This window comes from Ostrinia nubilalis, chromosome 10 (assembly GCF_963855985.1).
Source record: "Ostrinia nubilalis chromosome 10, ilOstNubi1.1, whole genome shotgun sequence".
NCBI classification, from domain to species: domain Eukaryota; kingdom Metazoa; phylum Arthropoda; class Insecta; order Lepidoptera; family Crambidae; genus Ostrinia; species Ostrinia nubilalis.
In genome coordinates, this window is record NC_087097.1 from 10,596,623 (window position 1) to 10,617,112 (window position 20,490).

Consider the following 20,490-nt stretch of genomic DNA (forward strand, 5'->3'; position numbering starts at 1 on the left):
ATTAGTGCTTCTTCATTTGTAAGGTAAAAGAAACAAACGATTGTAAGCAATTAAACACACTTTTATTTCTTTTCGCTTTGAAATCTATCATCAAGATTATAAAAGCACATGACACCACATAAGATATTAATTGCAACATGATTTTTACAATATAAAGAAGTAAAAATAGGTTCAAAGCTTTCAAGCCACATTATATTGCACCCTAGAATGAAATTAAAATCTTCCCCTGAAGAATCTACACAAAAAAATAAGTTCAGCAGATAAATGCATATACCTATAAATAAAATAAATGAAAAATAACATAACTTACTATTTGATGCTAATCAAGGTACTCTTCACCCATTCATACCCAAATAAAAAATAGGTAATCATATCTACAAAACAATCACATTACAAATGGCAGCCCTGTATAAATATATGAGCTGTGACAGCCCTATTATTAGTTCTACTACATGCTTTATCACTAGTTTGAGAGATTTTTTTAGTTACAAATCTATAAATTAAGTTCTATCGCCAATAAAATTCAAGTATACATTATACAAACAACTTCTTACATATTTTAGAAAGTGACTAGTTTGAACACTTCAGTTCAAAGTAGGTTATGATTTTATAGAAACATCTATAGTGTAAAAACTCTTGTTAATTCTGAAGAAAACTAAAATATGAATCTTCCAACCGGCTGATTGTTTTCCCAGTTTAAAATGCGGCTTCATTATAAATTTCCTTTTTATCGGAAGTAAATGCTAACTTAAATAAAATAAACAAAAAAATTAAAGCAACTACTTATTGATTTCTTATCCTAATAAAAAACTATTCTAATTTAAAATATTGACTAAACATGATCAACATTATCCACATAATAATATATTCTACTCTATTACACTAATAACTACAACAGATATAGATAATATTCAAGACAGTTTTAAACAGAATTATCAAATGCCATATGTGCATCACAAATGCACCTGTTATTTTTATGGTCCCAAATGCTGCACAATATGTTACCGATATTGTAACGTGTGATACATCCATCTGTTCACTGGGAAAGATCATGCAGGTTTTATTTGGGAATTCTCTTATTCCCATGTCCCCTTATTATCATGTCCCATTGCCCTAATAGGAGTGGGACGCAGTCGCATGCTATGAGGCCATTTCGGCCGCAGCCGGAGCCAGCGCGTTGTACGCGCGGTAGCACTTCACGTCGTTCATCAACCGCTGGATGTTCTGCGTGAATGTTGGCAGATCCTGCAACGAAGACGAAAACTTAGCAAATCGTTAACTTTACAACGTAAATGAACAAGCCTTTGGGATTGAATGATTGTTCACATTCTTACAACATCCAAATACTCTTTTCCTTGTTTTAGACCCAAATTATAATTATCTTTCTGCAAATTACCCTCGATACGCATCCTCGCACATCTCTGGTGGAAACGCAGCCTAATCCTCGAGAGATTCACGAGCGAGTAGAGTGACGTTCGCGCGCGTATTCTTCACTCATTCATTGTAAAAAAAATATTCGCTATGGAAAGAGTGACACAGTAGCTTCTTGTAGCAATTAGCCTATCGTATCGACAACCTTCGGCACAGTGCCGATTACTGACATATTATATGAACGAGACGGTGCTCGACCCTGAGACAAGCAAAATTACACCATATCGTTGACGAAATTGAGTAGACATTATTTTAAATACCTTCGCGAAGAAAACTTTCTATACGTAGTACATTATTATTACTCTGTGGTAGTACCGTGTCGGGCGGGAAGTCGTGGAGCGCGCGCGCGTGGTCTGGATGCAGGCCGGGCACGGCGCGCAGGAAGTGCGGCAGGAAGGCGGCGCGGAAGGCGGCGAAGTCCACGCCCGCCATGCTGTGCAGCGCGCCCAGCGCCTCGTCGCGGAGCAGCGCGCGCGCGCCGCCTTCGGCTAGCGATGCTAGGAGCACTGAGATGAACTCGCTCAGGAATTCAGTGCGGAATATCATCTGTGAAACAGACGTATTTGATGGGTGACTTTTCATGTACCTATTTTGGTCAGATCTAGACAAGACAAAGAAAACTATCATAGATGCTGTCATTAGATTTTTGAATCGATACCGAAGATGTTGAAAAAATAAAAAACGCGAAAGGCCCAGAACACATGGTGAAACGCAACTGCAACGAAACCCTTTTGAAATTATTGATTTGAAACCAGTTTCAACCATTTTCCACACACGCTGCAACCACAATCATTTCGGTTTTCTTTGAGAACAGACGTCTGCAAAATGAGTTCTTCGAAAGCGAGAGTAGCTTGATAGTGTGGTATTATACAAGCAAGGATACTTTTCCACTTCTAACACAAATGTAATGTTTTTTTGTTCGTCAGCCATTTTGTACAAAAGAAGCCAAATCCGATGAATGAAACGCAACGCGAGTTTCCTGCACGACGGTTTCAATTCGACTGATTTGCAACGCGTTTCAAACTGGTCGCGTCATGTGTGGTCTCAACAGACGCTATGGCAGAAACTTAGATGCAACTCAAAAGTAACTAGAAGTTGCAGTTTCGTTGCAGTTGCGTTTCACCGTGTGTTCTGGGCCTTTCGCGTTTTTTATTTTTTCAACATCTTCGGTATCGATTCAAAAATCATTACTCATTCAATGCCGAAATTCAAGATGATGAAGGCAGATCATTTCGGTCAGTGTTGAACAAAATCAAAATAAAGTAGTTGCCTTCAACGGTCAATCTACCTACATGTCCTACATACACTTTATTAAGCTTGAAAAGACGAAATTTGATCACTATGCCTTGATAAGTAAGATGACCTTTCACTATTTGGAGGCAAAACTGTAGAACTTAGCTTGGTTGCTGTGGTGGGAAAGAGGTGAGATGAGTCTCACTTTATACCTTGTGATAGAGCTTCCACTTGGTGTTGAGCGCGTCGAGCGTGGCGAGCGCGATACGCAGCAGCTCGATATCGGGCTGCATTAGAGCACGTCCAAGCGCTGCTAGCGCTTCACGCAGCTCGCCCATACGTCGCGCGCTCTCCTCGCCCTCGCACTTTGGCGTGAAGAAGTATCGCCAGCGGTGGATTAGAACGCTGGGAAGCAGAAAAATAATGTTTTCAAATGTGGGAAACGCTCACTGCCAATTTTGATGAGTTTTGGATAGCTGAATGGATCCAGCATGCAGTGCTGGATCCAGCGATGCGGATCCGCAAACATATAAATTTCTATTGCTTAGTTTCGAATTGCCGCCATTTTCAAAACGGCGCGGTGACGTTGCCGTTCTGTTGTAGTATGCGTTGAACGGCGCCTCTCCGAAGTTACTGGTACGTTTTTGTGCTTGAAAAATCCAAAAAAGTATGAAGAAGCAGTAAAAAAATCTGTCTATTTTCCTTTGCCAAAAAAGAATGTGATGCGGCAGGAGATGAAAACTTTGTTAAAACGTGTAAATAAACAAAATATTGCAGAGCCGGTGCAAGAAGATGAAGACATCATGGAGTTAGAAGAGAATGGTCTAAGTGATGACGCAAAACTCCTGTGAAATGACTTTAGAGCAAGAGCTTGAGATGCAACTTAAAAGAAAGTCTCAAATGTGATTCTGACCTGGCCAGCAGACGGTGCGCGACGCGCGCCATGTCGGGCGCGGGATAGAATGAAATCTGATCGGTTACCCAAAACAATTTTCCGCTCCACCTTGGTGGAAACCGAGCCTTTCGCAGTGACTGTCTAGTCTCAATCTCGGTGCGTTCTCACCTGGCCAGCAGGCAGTGCGCGGCGCGTGCGATGTCGGGCGCGGGATAGAATGAAATCTGATTGGTGATCCAAAACATTTCTCCGCTCTGCCTTGGGTGAAAACCGGGCCTTACGCAGTGATTGGTCTAGTCTCAAAATGTTCCCTCCGCACGCCGCCGCCTGCGCGCCCGGTGTGTGCTCACCTGGCCAGCAGGCGGTGCGCGGCGCGCGCGAGGTCGGGCGCGTCGTCGCGCGCGCGCGGCAGGGCGTGGTGGTGCAGCAGCGCGAGCACGGCGCGCACCTGCACGCCGCCGCCTGCGCGCCCGGTGTGTGCTCACCTGGCCAGCAGGCGGTGCGCGGCGCGCGCGAAGTCGGGCGCGTCGTCGCGCGCGCGCGGCAGGGCGTGGTGGTGCAGCAGCGCGAGCACGGCGCGCACCTGCACGCCGCCGCCTGCGCGCCCGGTGTGTGCTCACCTGGCCAGCAGGCGGTGCGCGGCGCGCGCGAAGTCGGGCGCGTCGTCGCGCGCGCGCGGCAGGGCGTGGTGGTGCAGCAGCGCGAGCACGGCGCGCACCTGCACGCCGCCGCCTGCGCGCCCGGTGTGTGCTCACCTGGCCAGCAGGCGGTGCGCGGCGCGCGCGAGGTCGGGCGCGTCGTCGCGCGCGCGCGGCAGGGCGTGGTGGTGCAGCAGCGCGAGCACGGCGCGCACCTTGACGCCGCCGCCGCCCGCCTCCACGCCCAGCCGCACGCACTCCACCAGCCGCTCCAGGCTGCCGTCGCCGCCGCCCCTGCGATGCAACCAAGATTGTAACTAAAGTCCGGTCGCGCTCGCACACTCACTGCGGCCGCCCGTCGCATAGTCGCGACAACAATATAATTACGCGCGAGCGATAAGGATGGGTAGCTTTGGTTCATTGGACTACCTGCTCGGCGACCGGACTTTACGTCATCATCATTTTGAATGACGGCAGTCCACTACTGAATGAAAGCCACTCCATGAAACGCCACAAAGCAGGATCCATTGCATTAAGACCGCTTTCACATTGGGGCGTCAGAAACGCGCCAGCAGCGCGACAGCGGAATTTTTAGAATGTGAAGGCAGGCATCTGCTGTCATGTAGTATTATAATCGGCAGCGCGGTTATTCGCGCTGCTAAAGCCTTCGCCTAAATGTGAAAGCACTCTTATCCTCTAGCTGCTGCCGGCTATCTTCTTTAGGTCGCCGGTCCACGCTGCAGATGGGCGTTTCTAAACCAATAAAAGCCCTAAACATATTGCGCGGGCCTGCTCTGATGGATATGGATGTCGAGTCTTTCGTCATCGTAGTGCGCACTCGCTAAAATAATATTTTGTATATCTGAAAGTGTTGTGAATGCTTATACTAAAACGTTTGTTTTTATTTGTATAGAGAACAATAGTGTCTAGACAAACCTAAAGAGGATTTAGGACGCTATTTGGATCAAATATGTAATTGCTCAATAATCTATATATATAAAAATGAAACCCGTTTTCCGTTGTCACGACATAACATGAAAACGGCTTGACCGATTTGGCTGATTTTTTTTTTGTAGTTTTCTAATACTCTGTACAAGGTTTTTACGGAAAAAAATATAAAGAAAATCTCTACGCTAAGGCGGTACGAAGTTCGCCGGGTCAGCTAGTGTATAATAATAATGTATAATAAATAAATATATGAGATACCGGTCTCAAAAACTCAATGCATCCCACGAATTATTCTAACGAGAAAATTATTTTATTTGTATTTTAAGCCAAATTCAATTATGTAAGCGAATGTGTTAGTCAATACGATACCACCCTAAGGGCTAAAACCAATGGCAAAATGACTGACCTCTGCGCGACCTCAAGGAACACGTCAATGGCGGTAAAAGCGAAGTTGCCCAGCTGAGGCAGCAGCGCCGTGAACAGCGCGAGGAAGAACTCCGTGATCTCCGTGTCCGCCGCCGCGCACGCCGGCTCGCACAGCATGCGGAGAGACGTCTCCGCCGCGCCCTGCATGCTCTCCGCTATCACCTATTAAAGTAAACACGATCTATAGGAGAGCGATATTGACAAGAGGAAACTAAAATCTAGCAACGTAAAAACAATCTACCTAGTTCTGAACCAGGCTAAGAACAGCTAAGTACCCCCCGCCCCTGCAACCCTTGCCCAAATTCTAAAATTCAACCGTCACCTACCTTCTTGGAGTTTTTATTTGCGTTGGCAAAGGAATGTAGGAGCGTAGTCAGCGGCGGCAGGGCCACTGCGGGCCCGGCATGCGTAAGCGCCGCCGTCCACGCGCCAAGCAACGCTCGCGCCGCCTCCCCGCCACCCCCGTTTAAAATTCAACCGTTACCTACCTTCTTAGAGTTGGTATTCGCGTTAGCAAAGGAGTGCAGGAGCGTAGTCAACGGCGGCAGGGCCACAGCGGGCTCGGCATGCGTCAACGCCGCCGTCCACGCGCCAAGCAGCGCCCGCGTCGCCTCTTGACCCCCCAACCCATTTAAAATTCTACCGTTACGTACCTTCTTAGAGTTGGTATTCGCGTTGGCAAAGGAATGCAGGAGCGTAGTCAACGGCGGCAGGGCCACAGCGGGCCCGGCATGATTCAGCGCCGCTGTCCACGCGCCAAGCAGCGCCCGCGCCGCCTCCCCTCCCGGCCCCGCGGCCCCCGCGGTCGCCGCCGGCCCGGTCGCTGGCCCTGCCCGTGCTAGTAGTAAGCAGAGGAGAGCCTCGCGGACTACGCTCGCAGTCTACAAAGTAAAGTCGCAATGAAAAACTGTGTATAAAACAAAACGAGTGTATAGTTTGCACACTGGGATGGAAGATTATACAGGGTGTTAGGTAAATGGGTATATGAGCCGACACTAGCCCATGTTAACATATGCATATAAATGGTATGGTGAAGTCAGAAAATTGATATCATAATTTTAATTATTTTAATTTTCATACAAATCTGATTTTATAAATTTTATTTTGTATGAACATTTAAAAAGTTAAAATGATGATATCAAATTTCTGACTTCACCATACCATTTATAAGCTTAAGTTAACATGGGTTAGTGTCGGCTCATATACCCATTTTTTACCTAACATCCTGTATAATGAAAGAATCTAATGACGTTATATAAAATGACTGCATTTTGTCGTACGCAGTCATTGGAACTTCCAAGATTTTTTATGTGCTATGACAGAATCATATGAGTACCTAACTAACCACACACTAAAGGCATAAATAGATAAAAAGTACATACCTTCGGTTCCAAGTAGTGAAGAGAACGTTGTGCGTGGTTGTACAGATCTCCGACTAAAGTAACTGGATCACTTGTGACCTTCACGTTTTTGGACAAACTAAGTAAAAGGTGTGCCGCAGCGTGGCAAAGTAAAGGTGGTTCCTGTAAAATTAAAATATATTGTTAGATTTTATCATTTATTAGTTATAATTCAAGGTTCTATATTTTTAAGCTTACCGGTATTTCGTGCGGCATTAGGAAAGGAACAGCGGATGCGAAAAGTCCCTCCATGGTTTGCGTGCTAATGCCGCAATCGCTCGCGTAGCAACACCACGCTCCCATACACGCAAACATTTCAGCATGCCTGTGTGAAAAAACAATGACTAAATATTTAACTAATAATTAAATATGGCATAAAAAAATGTTAGAGGTTATCATAAAAATCTTCCTATCGAAATCACAAAAGCGAAAACACTAATATAATAGGTTTCAAAGCGTATGCTATATGGACTACGGTACATAAAGATAAAACGATGAGAACTTATGAAATTGAATAAAGCCTGGTCCGTGAACACTCGCACACTCACTGCGGGCACGCGTCGCACAGTCGCGACAGCAATATAATTACGCGCGAGCGATAAGGATGGGTAGCATGAGGTCATTGGACAAAATTCTACGTGTTCACGGACCAGGCTTTAGGTGATTTTTTTAACAAAGTAAAACCAGCTGCCGAGTGCCGGAATCTATACCAGACCTACTAACAGTAGCCCTGGCTGTGTATAAGCGTGCAGGTGCATACTACTTACACTTGGACATGCGCGTGAGCCAGTGAAGGCGCAAGCGGCGCGCGGTGCGGGCGCGTTAGTGCGGCTCCACCAAGCGCGGCGCAAGCACGCTCCACTAACGCCGCGCCCGCTGCTGTATGACCGCTCTCTGGCTCTGAAACATTATAGCTTGATGAACTAGACATAGTTTGCGGCAATAGGAACACACAAGTCTGAAACCTCGTGAGACGCTGTCATTATCAGCTGGAATAGAATGCGCGCAACGATAAAATTCTATAGTGGTATTATATCGTTGACAATAGTGGTGACTATTGTTAACTGGGCGGGCGGGGCTGAGATGTAGCAACTCGGTGGAGTTTCTTGCACTGCTAGTACTGCTACGTCTCAACGCTGGCTCACAATATTGTCACAAAGCAGTGGTAAAGATGAGACTAGTAAAAGTGCTCTTTAAAACACTAAAATATAATTATTTTTATATTTTTCTATGAAAATCGATGAAATGCCTCTATTAGATCATCTTAGCCCTGTAAGGGTCATGCTACACTGGCGGACTACAAGCGTTTTCAAAGCGGAGCGGACACGAAGAAGTGTGGCAGCTCACTAAGAAGTAAAATTAACATACCCGTGAGCAACGCGGGCGCCAGCCGGCCCAACACTCTCGTCAGCGTGGCCAGGTCAAGTAATGCCGCGAGGAACCGCTCCGCATCAGGCGTGGCCGCCGCCCCGCCGCCGCCGGCGCGCGTCGCCGCCCGCCCGTGCACGCCCACTAGGCACTGCCATCGCTCCAACTATTCAAATATAAAAAAAAACTTAAGGAAGCCTGTACTACCAGGCCTGTTCATCTCCGCGAGTTTACATCGAAAACAAAACATGCACGATGGCCCACCTACAGGACACTATTCGACAAGGCCTCACATACGAGCGAACATTGACTCACGCACGCGTATTCTTGGGTATGATGGAAGAAAATAAAGAAAATGGTGTACTAAATACTGTGCAGTATTTAACTGCCTAAATAATAATAAAAACACAGAATGTACTTTTTTATGTTGCCTCAAGACACTGAGAGGTAAATAAGTAGTTAATATTATTCATGATAATTCATGCTAAATCATGTATTTCCTCCGCCATTTTCCGCAGTTTGGCACCTCACGTCACATCATTTTACCGAAGTCAGCCCTTAGCTTCGGCGCAGTGCCGATCACTGACGTTTGTCAACAAAATGGTGCTTGACTCTTGAGACAGGCTAAATTACACCATATTGTTAATGACATCCCACCAAAAACATTCTGTAAAAAACTAGCCAAGTCTCGATGGAGCTGCTTGTTTATCTCTAAAAAGTAATGAAATCTAGACAAAGTCGTGCCAAGTCTATGGTTCCTTACTGCGATTTCTTTATTATTATAGTTAATGTTGTGTGACTTGGCCGTTGAAGGGTGACAAAACCAGGTGCTCCATGACACCATTGCACCAATCTGTCGCGTATTTATAATACTTATGTATGATTATCTTAACAAAGATTGTTCAACGGCCAAGTCACACAACATTAACTATAATAATAAAGAAATCGCAGTAAGGAACCATAGACTTGGCACGACTTTGTCTAGATTTCATTACTTTTTAGAGATAAACAAGCAGCTCCATCGAGACTTGGCTAGTTTTTTACAGAATGTTTTTGGTGGGATTTCACTTCTTTTTGTAGAACGTGGCAAAATTATTTAACGTCGTCGTTTTATCGACATTTTTTTACAATATTAAACACAAATAAACTCAACGACCTTTAAAATGGACAACGAATCAGAATTGTTTTAATAACATAACCTTAGCGAACCTTACAATATAATAAACGAAATCAACGAAATGCAAATTACACAACATTCAACTTAATCGAGGACTTTCTCTAGAAAGGAAAAAAATCTGGACACCGCTTGCTAGTGCTAGCGCCATCTAGCGGTGAGCGATACAGGCGAACACCACGGTGCCGGAGTAGTATTGATTAATTATGAATGTGGTGTTACTCCAGATCTTCGATTTTCCTATTTTTTATAGTTTTCCCTTTATGTGGCCATTAAACCTTAACTCTGTACCAAATTTCAGCTCTCTGAGTTTATGGGAAGTACTAGTTCTATTTTGATGATCATCAGTGAGTGAGTGAGTGAGTGTCGTAAATGCGAAACTTTGCTTTCGCTTAACTTCGGAACTAAATGACCTACAGACTTGAAATTTTGAATTTTAAGTATGTGATTATAGCTTACTAGATGACGAAAATTTCTGTGTTCTGGTCTTATCCAGAGGTTCTCAAATGGGGGCCTGAAAATGCGGCGAAATGGTTCCAGTAAAGGATGGTACGGCAGTGTCTGCTTCGCGCTCGACTTGGCGGGGGCACTGCCGTGCCCCCAGATTGAGCATTTTTTTTTAAATACCTTCGCGAAGTAAAACTTCTGTACGTAGTACTTATATTCTGTGGTACTACCGCGTATCAATAGATACGGTGCGCTCCAAACCCGGATAAACCAAGCCTTTCGTCTGTGAGGTGGCTGAATTTAGCCATTAACAGACACCCTATTTGAGTTATCAATGGCCATCAAAACAGGTTATCATTATTTAAGTTTGTTAACTCTTAAGAGTCATTTTTGCTGGCGTTGCACAGTAAGCTAACTGTCTTCGTCGGTTAGGACTTTAGAAACACTGAGCGAAGGTTAAGTTTTTTTTAATGTTAGTTAGATAATCACTTGTCAAGGCCCCATCTGCCCAAAAAACGTTTAATACCAACCAAACCAAAACGTTTAGTACCATTTTTCCCCTTTTTTAGATGATTCAAGCAAGGCCCGTCTAAGACACGCTACTCCACAGTCCACTGGTAGTAGAAATTGTTTGTGATTATAACTTGCGTCCACATACCACGTTTGTGAAAACATCCAACGGTGCCAATTCAGCCACCCTCGCGATGCACTCAATGCAATGTTTCAGGAATGTTTGCCACTCAGTCTCACCCTGTAAAACGAAATGATTTCATAACCTTAACATTTATGTAAACTAAGTTTTTATTAGTTATAATGTCTTGTTGCGAAACTTACATCATCATCACAAATTTCATTATCTAGATGTTGAAGCTGCGCCTTGTTATGTTGGAACTGTATTTTGTTAAGTACGCGATCAACTAAGGCCTGCAGCGCTTCCCAGTACCTGCAAAGAAATATAAAATTACAAATCAAAAGTAATTGAGCAATGGAAGTTAAAAACGTACATAAAGGCTTTGAAACTTACTTGGCAGTATCTTCAGGCTTCAATATGTCAATAAATTGGATCCATATATCTAGGCAATTTAAAAAAATAGCACATGTTGGCACCTAAAAGAAAATATTTGTTATATTATTTGTAGCAAAGTTATAAAACATTATTTTTTTAAATTAATATAATACCTGGAATGTGTATTGGAATAGATATGACAGAAATTCTATAGCATTGAACTCTGGTTCTGCCTCAAGTCTCTTGAAATGCAATGATACGAACAACTTTAGGAACTCTGCTAATTTGTTGAGATAGCTGAAAGAAAACGAATATAATATTAGAAGTGCACACACTGCAAATTATTATGAGCTTAGGTTATCGAACTATTAAAAGAAAAGGTATTAACTGTGGTGCATGTGTAATTCCGCCTCTGCGGGGTTACTCCGAAACGCTGCTTACGTAGTTACGGGTCTATTTGTCACAGCGCTCATCTCTCTCACAACAATCGAAACTTCAGATAACGTTTTTCGGAGTATCCCCGCTGTAGTCGTGTTAACTTGTGTTAGCAAACAGTGGCTGAGTTATCGGTATCGAGTCTTTCAATTTTATTATTTTCGTGATTGGTTTAAAACAGCTCTGGCATACTCGTATTTATCACTAACAATAGTTTTCCAGAATTTTGAACTTAATCGATACAAAATAAGGTTTATAACAAAGCCCACTCAGCACCCAGCCGGCGCTAAGGGCGACCGGGTTGTAGTGCTTGTACTTGTACGAGTTAACTGCACACCTCGCTGAATGCGACTCTCTCTCGCATCTCCCCGCGTTCGCGCCGTTTGTAACAGAGCGTCAATGTGACGTCACGGCCGCTAGCTAGTTAACTGCGCATTCTGGTTATATAGAACAGGGTTTCCCAATTTTTTTTTGCCAAGGAACCCTAATTGATTATACTTTTCCTAGCGGAACCCCCGTACTACTCCGCCCGCACGCCCTGCCCCTCCCTTGTGCATAAACAAGTCGGTGCGAGCGAACAACGTCGGTCACAAAACGTGGGATAATATTTTTTACGGAACCCTTGCGGCCTTTCCACGGAACCCCAGGGTTCCGCGGACCACCATTCGGGAACCGCTGATATAGAATAGTGATTAAGCGACTCACTCATGGTGCAAGTGCGCGGCGTGCGCAGGGTGGTGCGTCAGATGCCGCAGCAGGCGCAGCGCGGCGTGGTGCAGGCGCAGCGCCGTGGCGGCCGACGACGGCGGCGCGTACCGCCGGTACAGCAGCTCGCACACGCCGCCCAGCCCGCCTAGCGCCGCCTCCATGCTCTAAAACAAAAGGGGATCAAGGAAAACTATAACGGTTAAGATACGTCAGTTAGTTTAAGAGTTTAATAGTCATTTAACTCATATATTATAAAATTTCTTAACCATTAAAAATTCCTCAGAAGAAAATATGAAGAGTGACATTAGATCAAGTAATTGCTTGCTTCTGAAATATATTGTGGTAATGACGGACAACTACGGAAACCTAGACTGCGCGTGGCACGACACGCACTTGGCCAATTTTTATTTCTTTAACCACAGACACAACGAGAGGCGTTATGCCGCCCAGCGCTGATTCCATGCTCTGCAACTAAGGTTGCCAGATGGCCGGGATATCTGGGATTGTCCCGGAATTTTGCGTCTTGTCCCGTGTCCAGTAATTTTATTAGACCTTATTGTCCCGGATTTCCGAAATATAATCTTTTGAAAATAAAAGAAAACAATTTTATCTGTTGTTTTGGTAGAATTGTCCCGGATTTGATAAGTTTCTATGTGGCAACCCACAGGGGAGCGAAGGTAGGGCAACAACAATCCCCTGGTAACCGCTTTGGGTACGCCAATGGTAGTTTGTTACATAAACTTGGTAATAAATTACCTGTGATTGTGTTGCTATGCTTCCCCAATAAAACACAGTGGTAACGAGAGAAGGTGGAACATGGGAAGATAATGGCAGCCATGAAAATAAATGCTGAAGGGTTGCGAGACATTTTACAACTATCTCCATATTCAGTGCCCTGAAATAAAAACAATCAATTAATGAACATTCCTCTAAGGAAAAGCTAGCGATTTCATGTTTTATTAAAAAATACACATACTTGTCGACATTATGGACGTCATGTGCATTTGCTAATAAGTCAGGTAGCGCCGAAGTCTGTGGAATACCGCTCGTCGGCGACGGCGGAGGATTCGATTGTCCTTCTTTCTGGGCATTTTTTTCCAGAATTCCTAGAAAACAAAAGAAAACTAATAAAAATATGTCGTTTTCAAATTCTTTTATCCACATAATAATATTAGTCAAGGCGCTAGCTGCTTTGCTTGTGTCTGCTGCATAGAAATGTCTCTTCTCTTAACAGCCAGCAGGTGTCCCGCGCGGCCCCCGGCTCCTGTCCCTGTGAGCGACTCGTCCCGCCGCAGCGGGACACGTACCACTGAGCGCGGCGAGCATCTGCGGCATGCCCTTGAGCATGAGCCGCTCCAGCTGCGTGCGGCGCGCCGACGGCAGCAGCACGCCCGTGTCCCGCGCGGCCCCGGCTCCTGTCCCTGTGAGCGACTCGTCCCGCCGCAGCGGGACACGTACCACTGAGCGCGGCGAGCATCTGCGGCATGCCCTTGAGCATGAGCCGCTCCAGCTGCGTGCGGCGCGCCGACGGCAGCAGCACGCCCGTGTCCCGCGCGGCCCCGGCTCCTGTCCCTGTGAGCGACTCGTCCCGCCGCAGCGGGACACGTACCACTGAGCGCGGCGAGCATCTGCGGCATGCCCTTGAGCATGAGCCGCTCCAGCTGCGTGCGGCGCGCCGACGGCAGCAGCACGCCCGTGTCCCGCGCGGCCCCGGCTCCTGTCCCTGTGAGCGACTCGTCCCGCCGCAGCGGGACACGTACCACTGAGCGCGGCGAGCATCTGCGGCATGCCCTTGAGCATGAGCCGCTCCAGCTGCGTGCGGCGCGCCGACGGCAGCAGCACGCCCGTGTCCCGCGCGGCCCCGGCTCCTGTCCCTGTGAGCGACTCGTCCCGCCGCAGCGGGACACGTACCACTGAGCGCGGCGAGCATCTGCGGCATGCCCTTGAGCATGAGCCGCTCCAGCTGCGTGCGGCGCGCCGACGGCAGCAGCACGCCCGTGTCCCGCGCGGCCCCGGCTCCTGTCCCTGTGAGCGACTCGTCCCGCCGCAGCGGGACACGTACCACTGAGCGCGGCGAGCATCTGCGGCATGCCCTTGAGCATGAGCCGCTCCAGCTGCGTGCGGCGCGCCGACGGCAGCAGCACGCCCGTGTCCCGCGCGGCCCCCAGCTCCTCACTGGCCGCCTGTGCTAGTATAAGTCCCAGCAGACAGCGGTGTCCGTCACATTTTATCAACTGAATAAAAAAATAAAAATTTGATATTTGTAAAATACAAGAAATGAAACTTTAACTGTCCTTATGCTTATTCAAATTCTTTATTTGCTTATAAATAGGGTAAAGACATAGGTGGTGGATGGTTTTTTATAAAAGTGCAGTCCTATTTAGCCAATGTCAGTTAATTTAATAGTTATATTGAAACTAATTTTCCTAAGAACTTTAATTAATTTAATTTTGAATCAGATGAAATATTGTGAATAAGCAACATAGTTAAAAGTACTGCATACACATAAGTCATTAGATTTCTTTCACTACAAGTGGATTAACTTTGTGCAATATACAATAAAATTTATTAAAATGTCTGCCTAATTAAATGTACCTCAACAATGTTAGTGAAGAAATCAGGATACAGATGAGGCCAATCATAGCGTGCAATAGACACCATCAAAGCTGCAAGTTTATTTCTGATAAAATACAGCATTACTTCATGTTTTGAAATTAATTCATTCCATAGTGTCAATCTTATTTCTGTTTTTTCCATGTCAGAGAGACTTATCCAAAGCTTATTAATGATGTTCTGAAATAAATATTATAGTGTATTAACTTAGAAGATGTGTATGCTATGCCATAAGCATCATGCTTTCTTAAAAACATACCTCCAATGTTGTAAGAGAAAACATTAGAACATATTGGTTTTGAGACTTTTGGAGAAAGAGTAAACAATGCTTCCACGAGTCTTGACGGTTAGAGAAATTCTCCAGAATATTTTCAATTTCTCTTTTTCTGAAATTATTAGTTGTCGGCGCAAAAAACTCAGACAGCAACATCTCCAAGGAGGCCAATGCCTCTTGTATTTCCATTTCAGTCTGTAAATATTTTAGATATAACAATTAAATACACTACATCTAGAGATGTTAGATTTTAATACAATTATTTTATTTTTTAAATAAAATGTTATCAGCTGTTCAGACACTTACCATTTCGAATTTGTATTTATTAGATTTTTACTCAAGTATCATACATCACAGTTCTAACACTTTCTAATGCAATAAATTACTAATTTCCGAGACTTTACATGTTGTTATTTTTCCTGTAAATAAAAGACCAGCTAATGGGAAAATTAAAATTTCAATTTCCAATGCATCCAATATAGCCATTCAAGATAAATATGACAGTGATGACAGCATTGACAGCATGGCTGACCATTGACACCTTTTTTTTAAATTTAATTATTAGCTTCGGATTATTTCTGTCAGCCAGCCTGCACGTAAGTAATACGATGATTCGATGTTATTCGAGTACATTACAAAATTCGGGTTTGTTCCAAAGCCGTGTAAACCCCTGTCCAAGGCTGTAAAGCCTCTATATAAAAAAAAGTTAACCGTCAAAAACTCTTTTATGCTCTTTGGTCAAAAATGTCAACGAAATTTTCGGCGTTTTCGCGCGCGGCTGTCTCTTCTGTTTACTATCTATTCATTTTAATTAATTCGTGATTATTAGGATACACTACATTGTTTTTACTTCATAGTTTACTAAAAAAGCCAAAGGGTCAGTATTCACGCCAAATTTTCTGGAATAAATGTATACGAAATGTGCTACTAGACTAATGCACTGCAATGCAACTGTGCTCTCCCAATCTTTAACTGGCGTCCTATCCTATAAATTGTTTTTAATAGTCTTTCACATCCTTATTGTCTACGAGACATCTACGCACAGAAGATGGGTAACGCTAGTACAAGTGCAGTAATTATAAAATAATAGCAATAACGATACTTGTTTTGCAGAAGACACCTCGGTCTCATAATATTATCTATCCTTAGAACATGACCACCTTGACGAATTACCTATCTTGCAACCGATTCTATAAAAAACAATATTTTACCAGTGTGAAGTGTTATAAGTTAAAACATCTTGTTTGTTGCAATAAAAAATTGGATCACCCATTGAACAATAATTATTTGGCTTTATAGGGCTAATAATATGACTGATGACAAACCTATAAGTTGGTGTGAAGATGTTGATGAAAATGACAGCACTGAAGTTCGAAAAGCTACCAAAGAAAAAATTAAAGAAGATAGAGATAATTCCAGCAGTAGAAAAAGAGTGAAATACAACAGCAAAAGTGAATCAGATGATGGCAAAACAAAGTAACTATACTATAATCTTTAACTTATAAAGGAACATTGTGTTAATGACTATTTTTATTTGCTCATAATGGTTCAATTGAATTTAAGTTTATCAACTATTATTTACTTTATCCAAGAAAATACAATAATTTCTAACCTATATGTTGTTTCCAGCCGACCTCCAAGAAAACCTTTAGAGTTGGAAACTGACCCAGATATTCTTCAAAGAAGACAGAAGCAAATTGATTATGGTAAAAATACTGTTGGATACCACAATTACACAGAGCAAGTGCCTATGTAAGTATTAGAAACATGACTAAATTATTCAAGATTAACTTTTTCCTTTCATTGGTTATAAAATTATAATATTGTTAACAAAGTTATATTTTATTGGTACCTTTCCATTTTAGAAACCAGCGTACAAAGGAGCATCCAAAAACACCAGATAAATACACAAAATATAGTCGAAGATCATGGGATACTCTGATCAAAATGTGGAGGAAAAAACTGCATGAATACGACACAACAAAAGTGCCTGATGGTGGAGAATCAGACTGAGAGGATTAGTATTATTATACATACAATAATATTTACTTGTACTTAGTTGTATTCTTTGCTATTGTAATAATTATAATGTATAGATAGATGATTTGGACAATTAATACAAAAACATTTTAAGTAACCAGTTTGTATATCATCATGACTCCTCTGGGATTTTGCAGAAGGCATCCCTAAAATCCATCTTGCCTTCTCATAAAATATTCAACACCCTTTAATAAAATCAACAGGATTATAAAAAATAGTCCTTTTCTGATTTTTAATGATTTTATTGTTTTAATGATTTTATTGAATACCGTAGATGGCTTATAATGATATAATTTTTAATTTAATGGAAGCTCAATCCTATTAAGAATATCTCGAGCTTGTTTCAAAACTGGATTTGGTTTGTTATCAACTGCCAAGCTTTGCAGTTTCTCCATGTATTCCTCAATATTTGCTTCAGTTGCTCCAGGAGGTCCTCCTGCAATGTAATAAATTACAGTAAAAAAAAAAATACATTTGTCTGACTGTATTCTTTGATTAAAAATATCTAATTTTATGCAAAACAGTATTTCGTCCATTTACGACGACAGTGTGACATCTTCAATGAGATTATCATAGGACATGTCAGGCTGTCTTCGCAAGAGGATGATTTATTAATGGAAATTCATAATTTAAAATATCATTTTCAAATACATACCTGGAATGGCCAATGTTTCCAAGGCTTGTACTAGAGCAGCAACCAGGGCTCGCTTGTGAGCCAGCAACGCCGCCGTCCTCTCAGCCGCGGCAGCTGTTTCGGCCCTGAGCCGGGAGGTGGCGCCGCTTACTTCTTCAGCATGGCGTTGCAGTATGGCATTCTAGTAATGGAAATAGTAGTGTCACTTCTGCAAATTTTGGCGCACAGAACAAGTTGTATGTGATTCAAATCAAATTCGCGTTGGCAGTCAACCACGTGACATGAAAGAAAAATAAATCTGGAATCCTATGGATTCCCACAATAAATCATCCACTGCAGTATGTGTTGTACTTGATTTGAGAGTTGCATGCAGACAAAATTTACCTGTTGCTCATAATCTGAATTGGCTTTTCTCAACTGTCTCAGTTCTGTTTCTCTCAGCTTATTGTGTTGAAGAAATTGGTCTGTGAATATAGGTATTTCAGTGTCTCCTCCACTAGTGTGCTCTTCCCCCTGTTAAAAAAACAGCTTTTAAAATATCTAGAAAATATTACATTATTGTGCCCTCAGAATGTAACAGCAATATGTAAATCTAAGAGAACTCGTAAGAAAATTCAAGGAAGATGTCTATGTATTTTCTTGATCTTTAATCTTACGGAGGCAGGTGTAATGCACGGTCTGGGCCGGGGCGGGGTCTGTTGCCGAGAAGCAGCGACCGGAGCCGCCGCAGGTGCACTGCCGCCGTTAACAGGGGCAGGGGCTTGCTCAGCTGGAGGCGCAGTAACAACTACAACAGATAATTAATAAAAAAAATAATACATCTCCCAAGGGCAGGTTAGGGTATTAGACAGCAGAGAACAACAACTGGTGAAAGTCACACAAAATAATGCCTAATAACTTACCATATACAGTGAAATCTGGTTAAGTGAGACATCAAGGGACCTGCAATGTCGTTTCACTTATAGAGGTATTCCACTTACCCAGTGTCTCAGATATACAGGTATAAATAAATATCTGTCTCATTTACAGAGGGTTCCATTAATAGAGGTGAGAATACAGGTTATTTCAGTTATACAGGTGCGATCATTAAATTCGGCACAAACTTCTTCGCGTGTCTTCCCACTTTCATAAACGGATATTAACTTCAGTTTTTCACGTAATGATAACGATTGTAGCTTTCGTTTTGACATTTTTCAAATTTTAATAAACAGCTGTATGATAGTAAAGCGAAACTAAAACTGAAGGTAATTGAAGCTCAAAATTTGTACTTACGTACTTGGAATTACGTGTGGAATTTGTGGGTAGAATAAGAATGAGTAAACAAACAATGTTATCTCAGTTACAGAGGTTTATGCGTATAAAATTTACTCGCTGTCTCAGTTATAGAGGTAACTATGATGATAAATCGAAAGAACAAATCCCAGATATAGAGGCTTACCTCGTCCCACTAACAGAGGTAATTCAGTGCCAAAGTGTTGGGACCTCAGCATGAGTTCCAGTTATGGAGGTTTCTCACTTATCCAGGTCTCACTTAACCAAGTTTTACTGTACATAAAGTAGTGAGTTCTGATTCTCAAATAAATACATATTATCAAGTTCAAAGCTAGATAAGATGTTTAGACAATAAATATTTGATTACTCACCAGGTTTAGGAGTAGACTGTTCTGATGCAGTATTTTGTTTCATTTTTTTTGTTGGACCGCCACCTCCCTTTTGTTCTATTTGTTGTTTTCTAAATTCTTTATAGGCATCTGTCTTTTTATATGCAGCCCATTCTTTGAAGTACCTAATAACATTACAAAAAAAACTATTCATCATCATCATCATTTTAGCCATAGGATGTCCACTGCTGAAAATAGGCCTCCCCTAATGCTTTCCACGTTGATCGATTGGTAGCGGCCTGTGTCCAGCGCGTCCCTGCTACCTTTACGATGTCATCAAAAAAACTTAGTAGTGATAAAAATTCCTTTCATTCTAATAAGTGTAATTCTATATTTAAAAAAAGGAAGTAGATGTGCTGACCTCTTGAAAAGTGATTCAAATTAAATATGAATATGAACACCAAAAATAATATTTGATTTTGACAAAGGCATTGATTCGATAATAGTTTTATTGAAACAGGAGGAGGAGAATAATAACCTTTCCTTGTCCTGATCAGCTGCATCTAAGTATTGCTTTTTTTCTTCTGCAGCAAGTTTACTCCACTCGCTGGCTAGCTGTCTGGTCAGCTCGGCAAAACCTAAGTCTGGTTGCTCAGCACGGAGTTGATCGCGACGCTCATTGAGGAATCTCACGTAACCTTGAATACGATCACAACTATCATATAGTATCAGACAAATCAAAACAACACTAGGAGAATAATAGTTAACTACACACCTGTAAGTGGCTGTCTTGGTCCATTTATATCACGCGGAATTTTAGGCTTTCGTTTCTTAGGTTTCTTCGGAGATGGTTTTGCATTATCTTTAACGCCAGCGCCTGTTGCCGGAGCAACTGTATCGCTACCATTTGCCGAGGATGCTGGTAATAAGGTGGAAGGATCTAAGATAACAATTTTAATAGGTTCTTCGCTATTAGAGGGTTGTTCAATCTGCATAATAGGTTCAGGCTGAGATTCAGATTCCATGATCAAAACAATAGTTTACACATATAATATAAAAACACCGAGGAGGAACCTCAAACACCAAACACGAAGATCGATATTTTGATCTGTCAATGTCACAAGGATCCATCAACAAAGAAACGTCAAGTGTCAAAGGGTATATTTACTTCTGGCAATACCATACCATCAATGACGTGCGGCGTATCTTATTGTTCGGT

General features: G+C 42.9%; 2 protein-coding genes and 1 long non-coding RNA gene across 3 annotated transcripts; 1 reads left to right on the forward strand and 2 right to left on the reverse strand.

The window, feature by feature from the left end:
• Nucleotides 1–40: 40 nt before the first annotated feature.
• Nucleotides 41–13,513, reverse strand: LOC135075436 (exportin-6). The gene is made up of 19 exons (XM_063969877.1): nt 13,417–13,513; nt 13,086–13,215; nt 12,866–13,004; nt 12,107–12,273; nt 11,140–11,263; nt 10,985–11,067; nt 10,795–10,903; nt 10,619–10,711; nt 8,340–8,505; nt 7,739–7,871; nt 7,170–7,296; nt 6,954–7,094; nt 6,225–6,452; nt 5,552–5,733; nt 4,328–4,491; nt 3,910–4,021; nt 2,877–3,069; nt 1,747–1,977; nt 41–1,245 (listed from the first exon to the last, which is right to left on the reverse strand). The coding sequence occupies exons 1-19, from the start codon at nt 13,454–13,456 to the stop codon at nt 1,141–1,143; spliced, it is 2,667 nt and encodes an 888-aa protein (XP_063825947.1). The 5' UTR covers nt 13,457–13,513; the 3' UTR covers nt 41–1,140.
• A 2,226-nt stretch (nt 13,514–15,739) lies between these two features.
• LOC135075197 (uncharacterized) lies at nt 15,740–17,050 on the forward strand. Its single transcript, XR_010257981.1, has 4 exons — nt 15,740–15,873; nt 16,296–16,472; nt 16,626–16,748; nt 16,862–17,050. It is a non-coding gene; the product is annotated as an uncharacterized LOC135075197 (long non-coding RNA).
• A 207-nt stretch (nt 17,051–17,257) lies between these two features.
• On the reverse strand, nt 17,258–20,411 carry LOC135075196 (high mobility group protein 20A). The gene is made up of 7 exons (XM_063969560.1): nt 20,047–20,411; nt 19,810–19,969; nt 19,314–19,456; nt 18,327–18,457; nt 18,055–18,183; nt 17,692–17,851; nt 17,258–17,472 (listed from the first exon to the last, which is right to left on the reverse strand). Exons 1-7 carry the CDS (start codon nt 20,294–20,296, stop codon nt 17,333–17,335), a joined length of 1,113 nt encoding a protein of 370 aa, XP_063825630.1. The 5' UTR covers nt 20,297–20,411; the 3' UTR covers nt 17,258–17,332.
• Between the last annotated feature and the right edge of the window lie 79 nt (nt 20,412–20,490).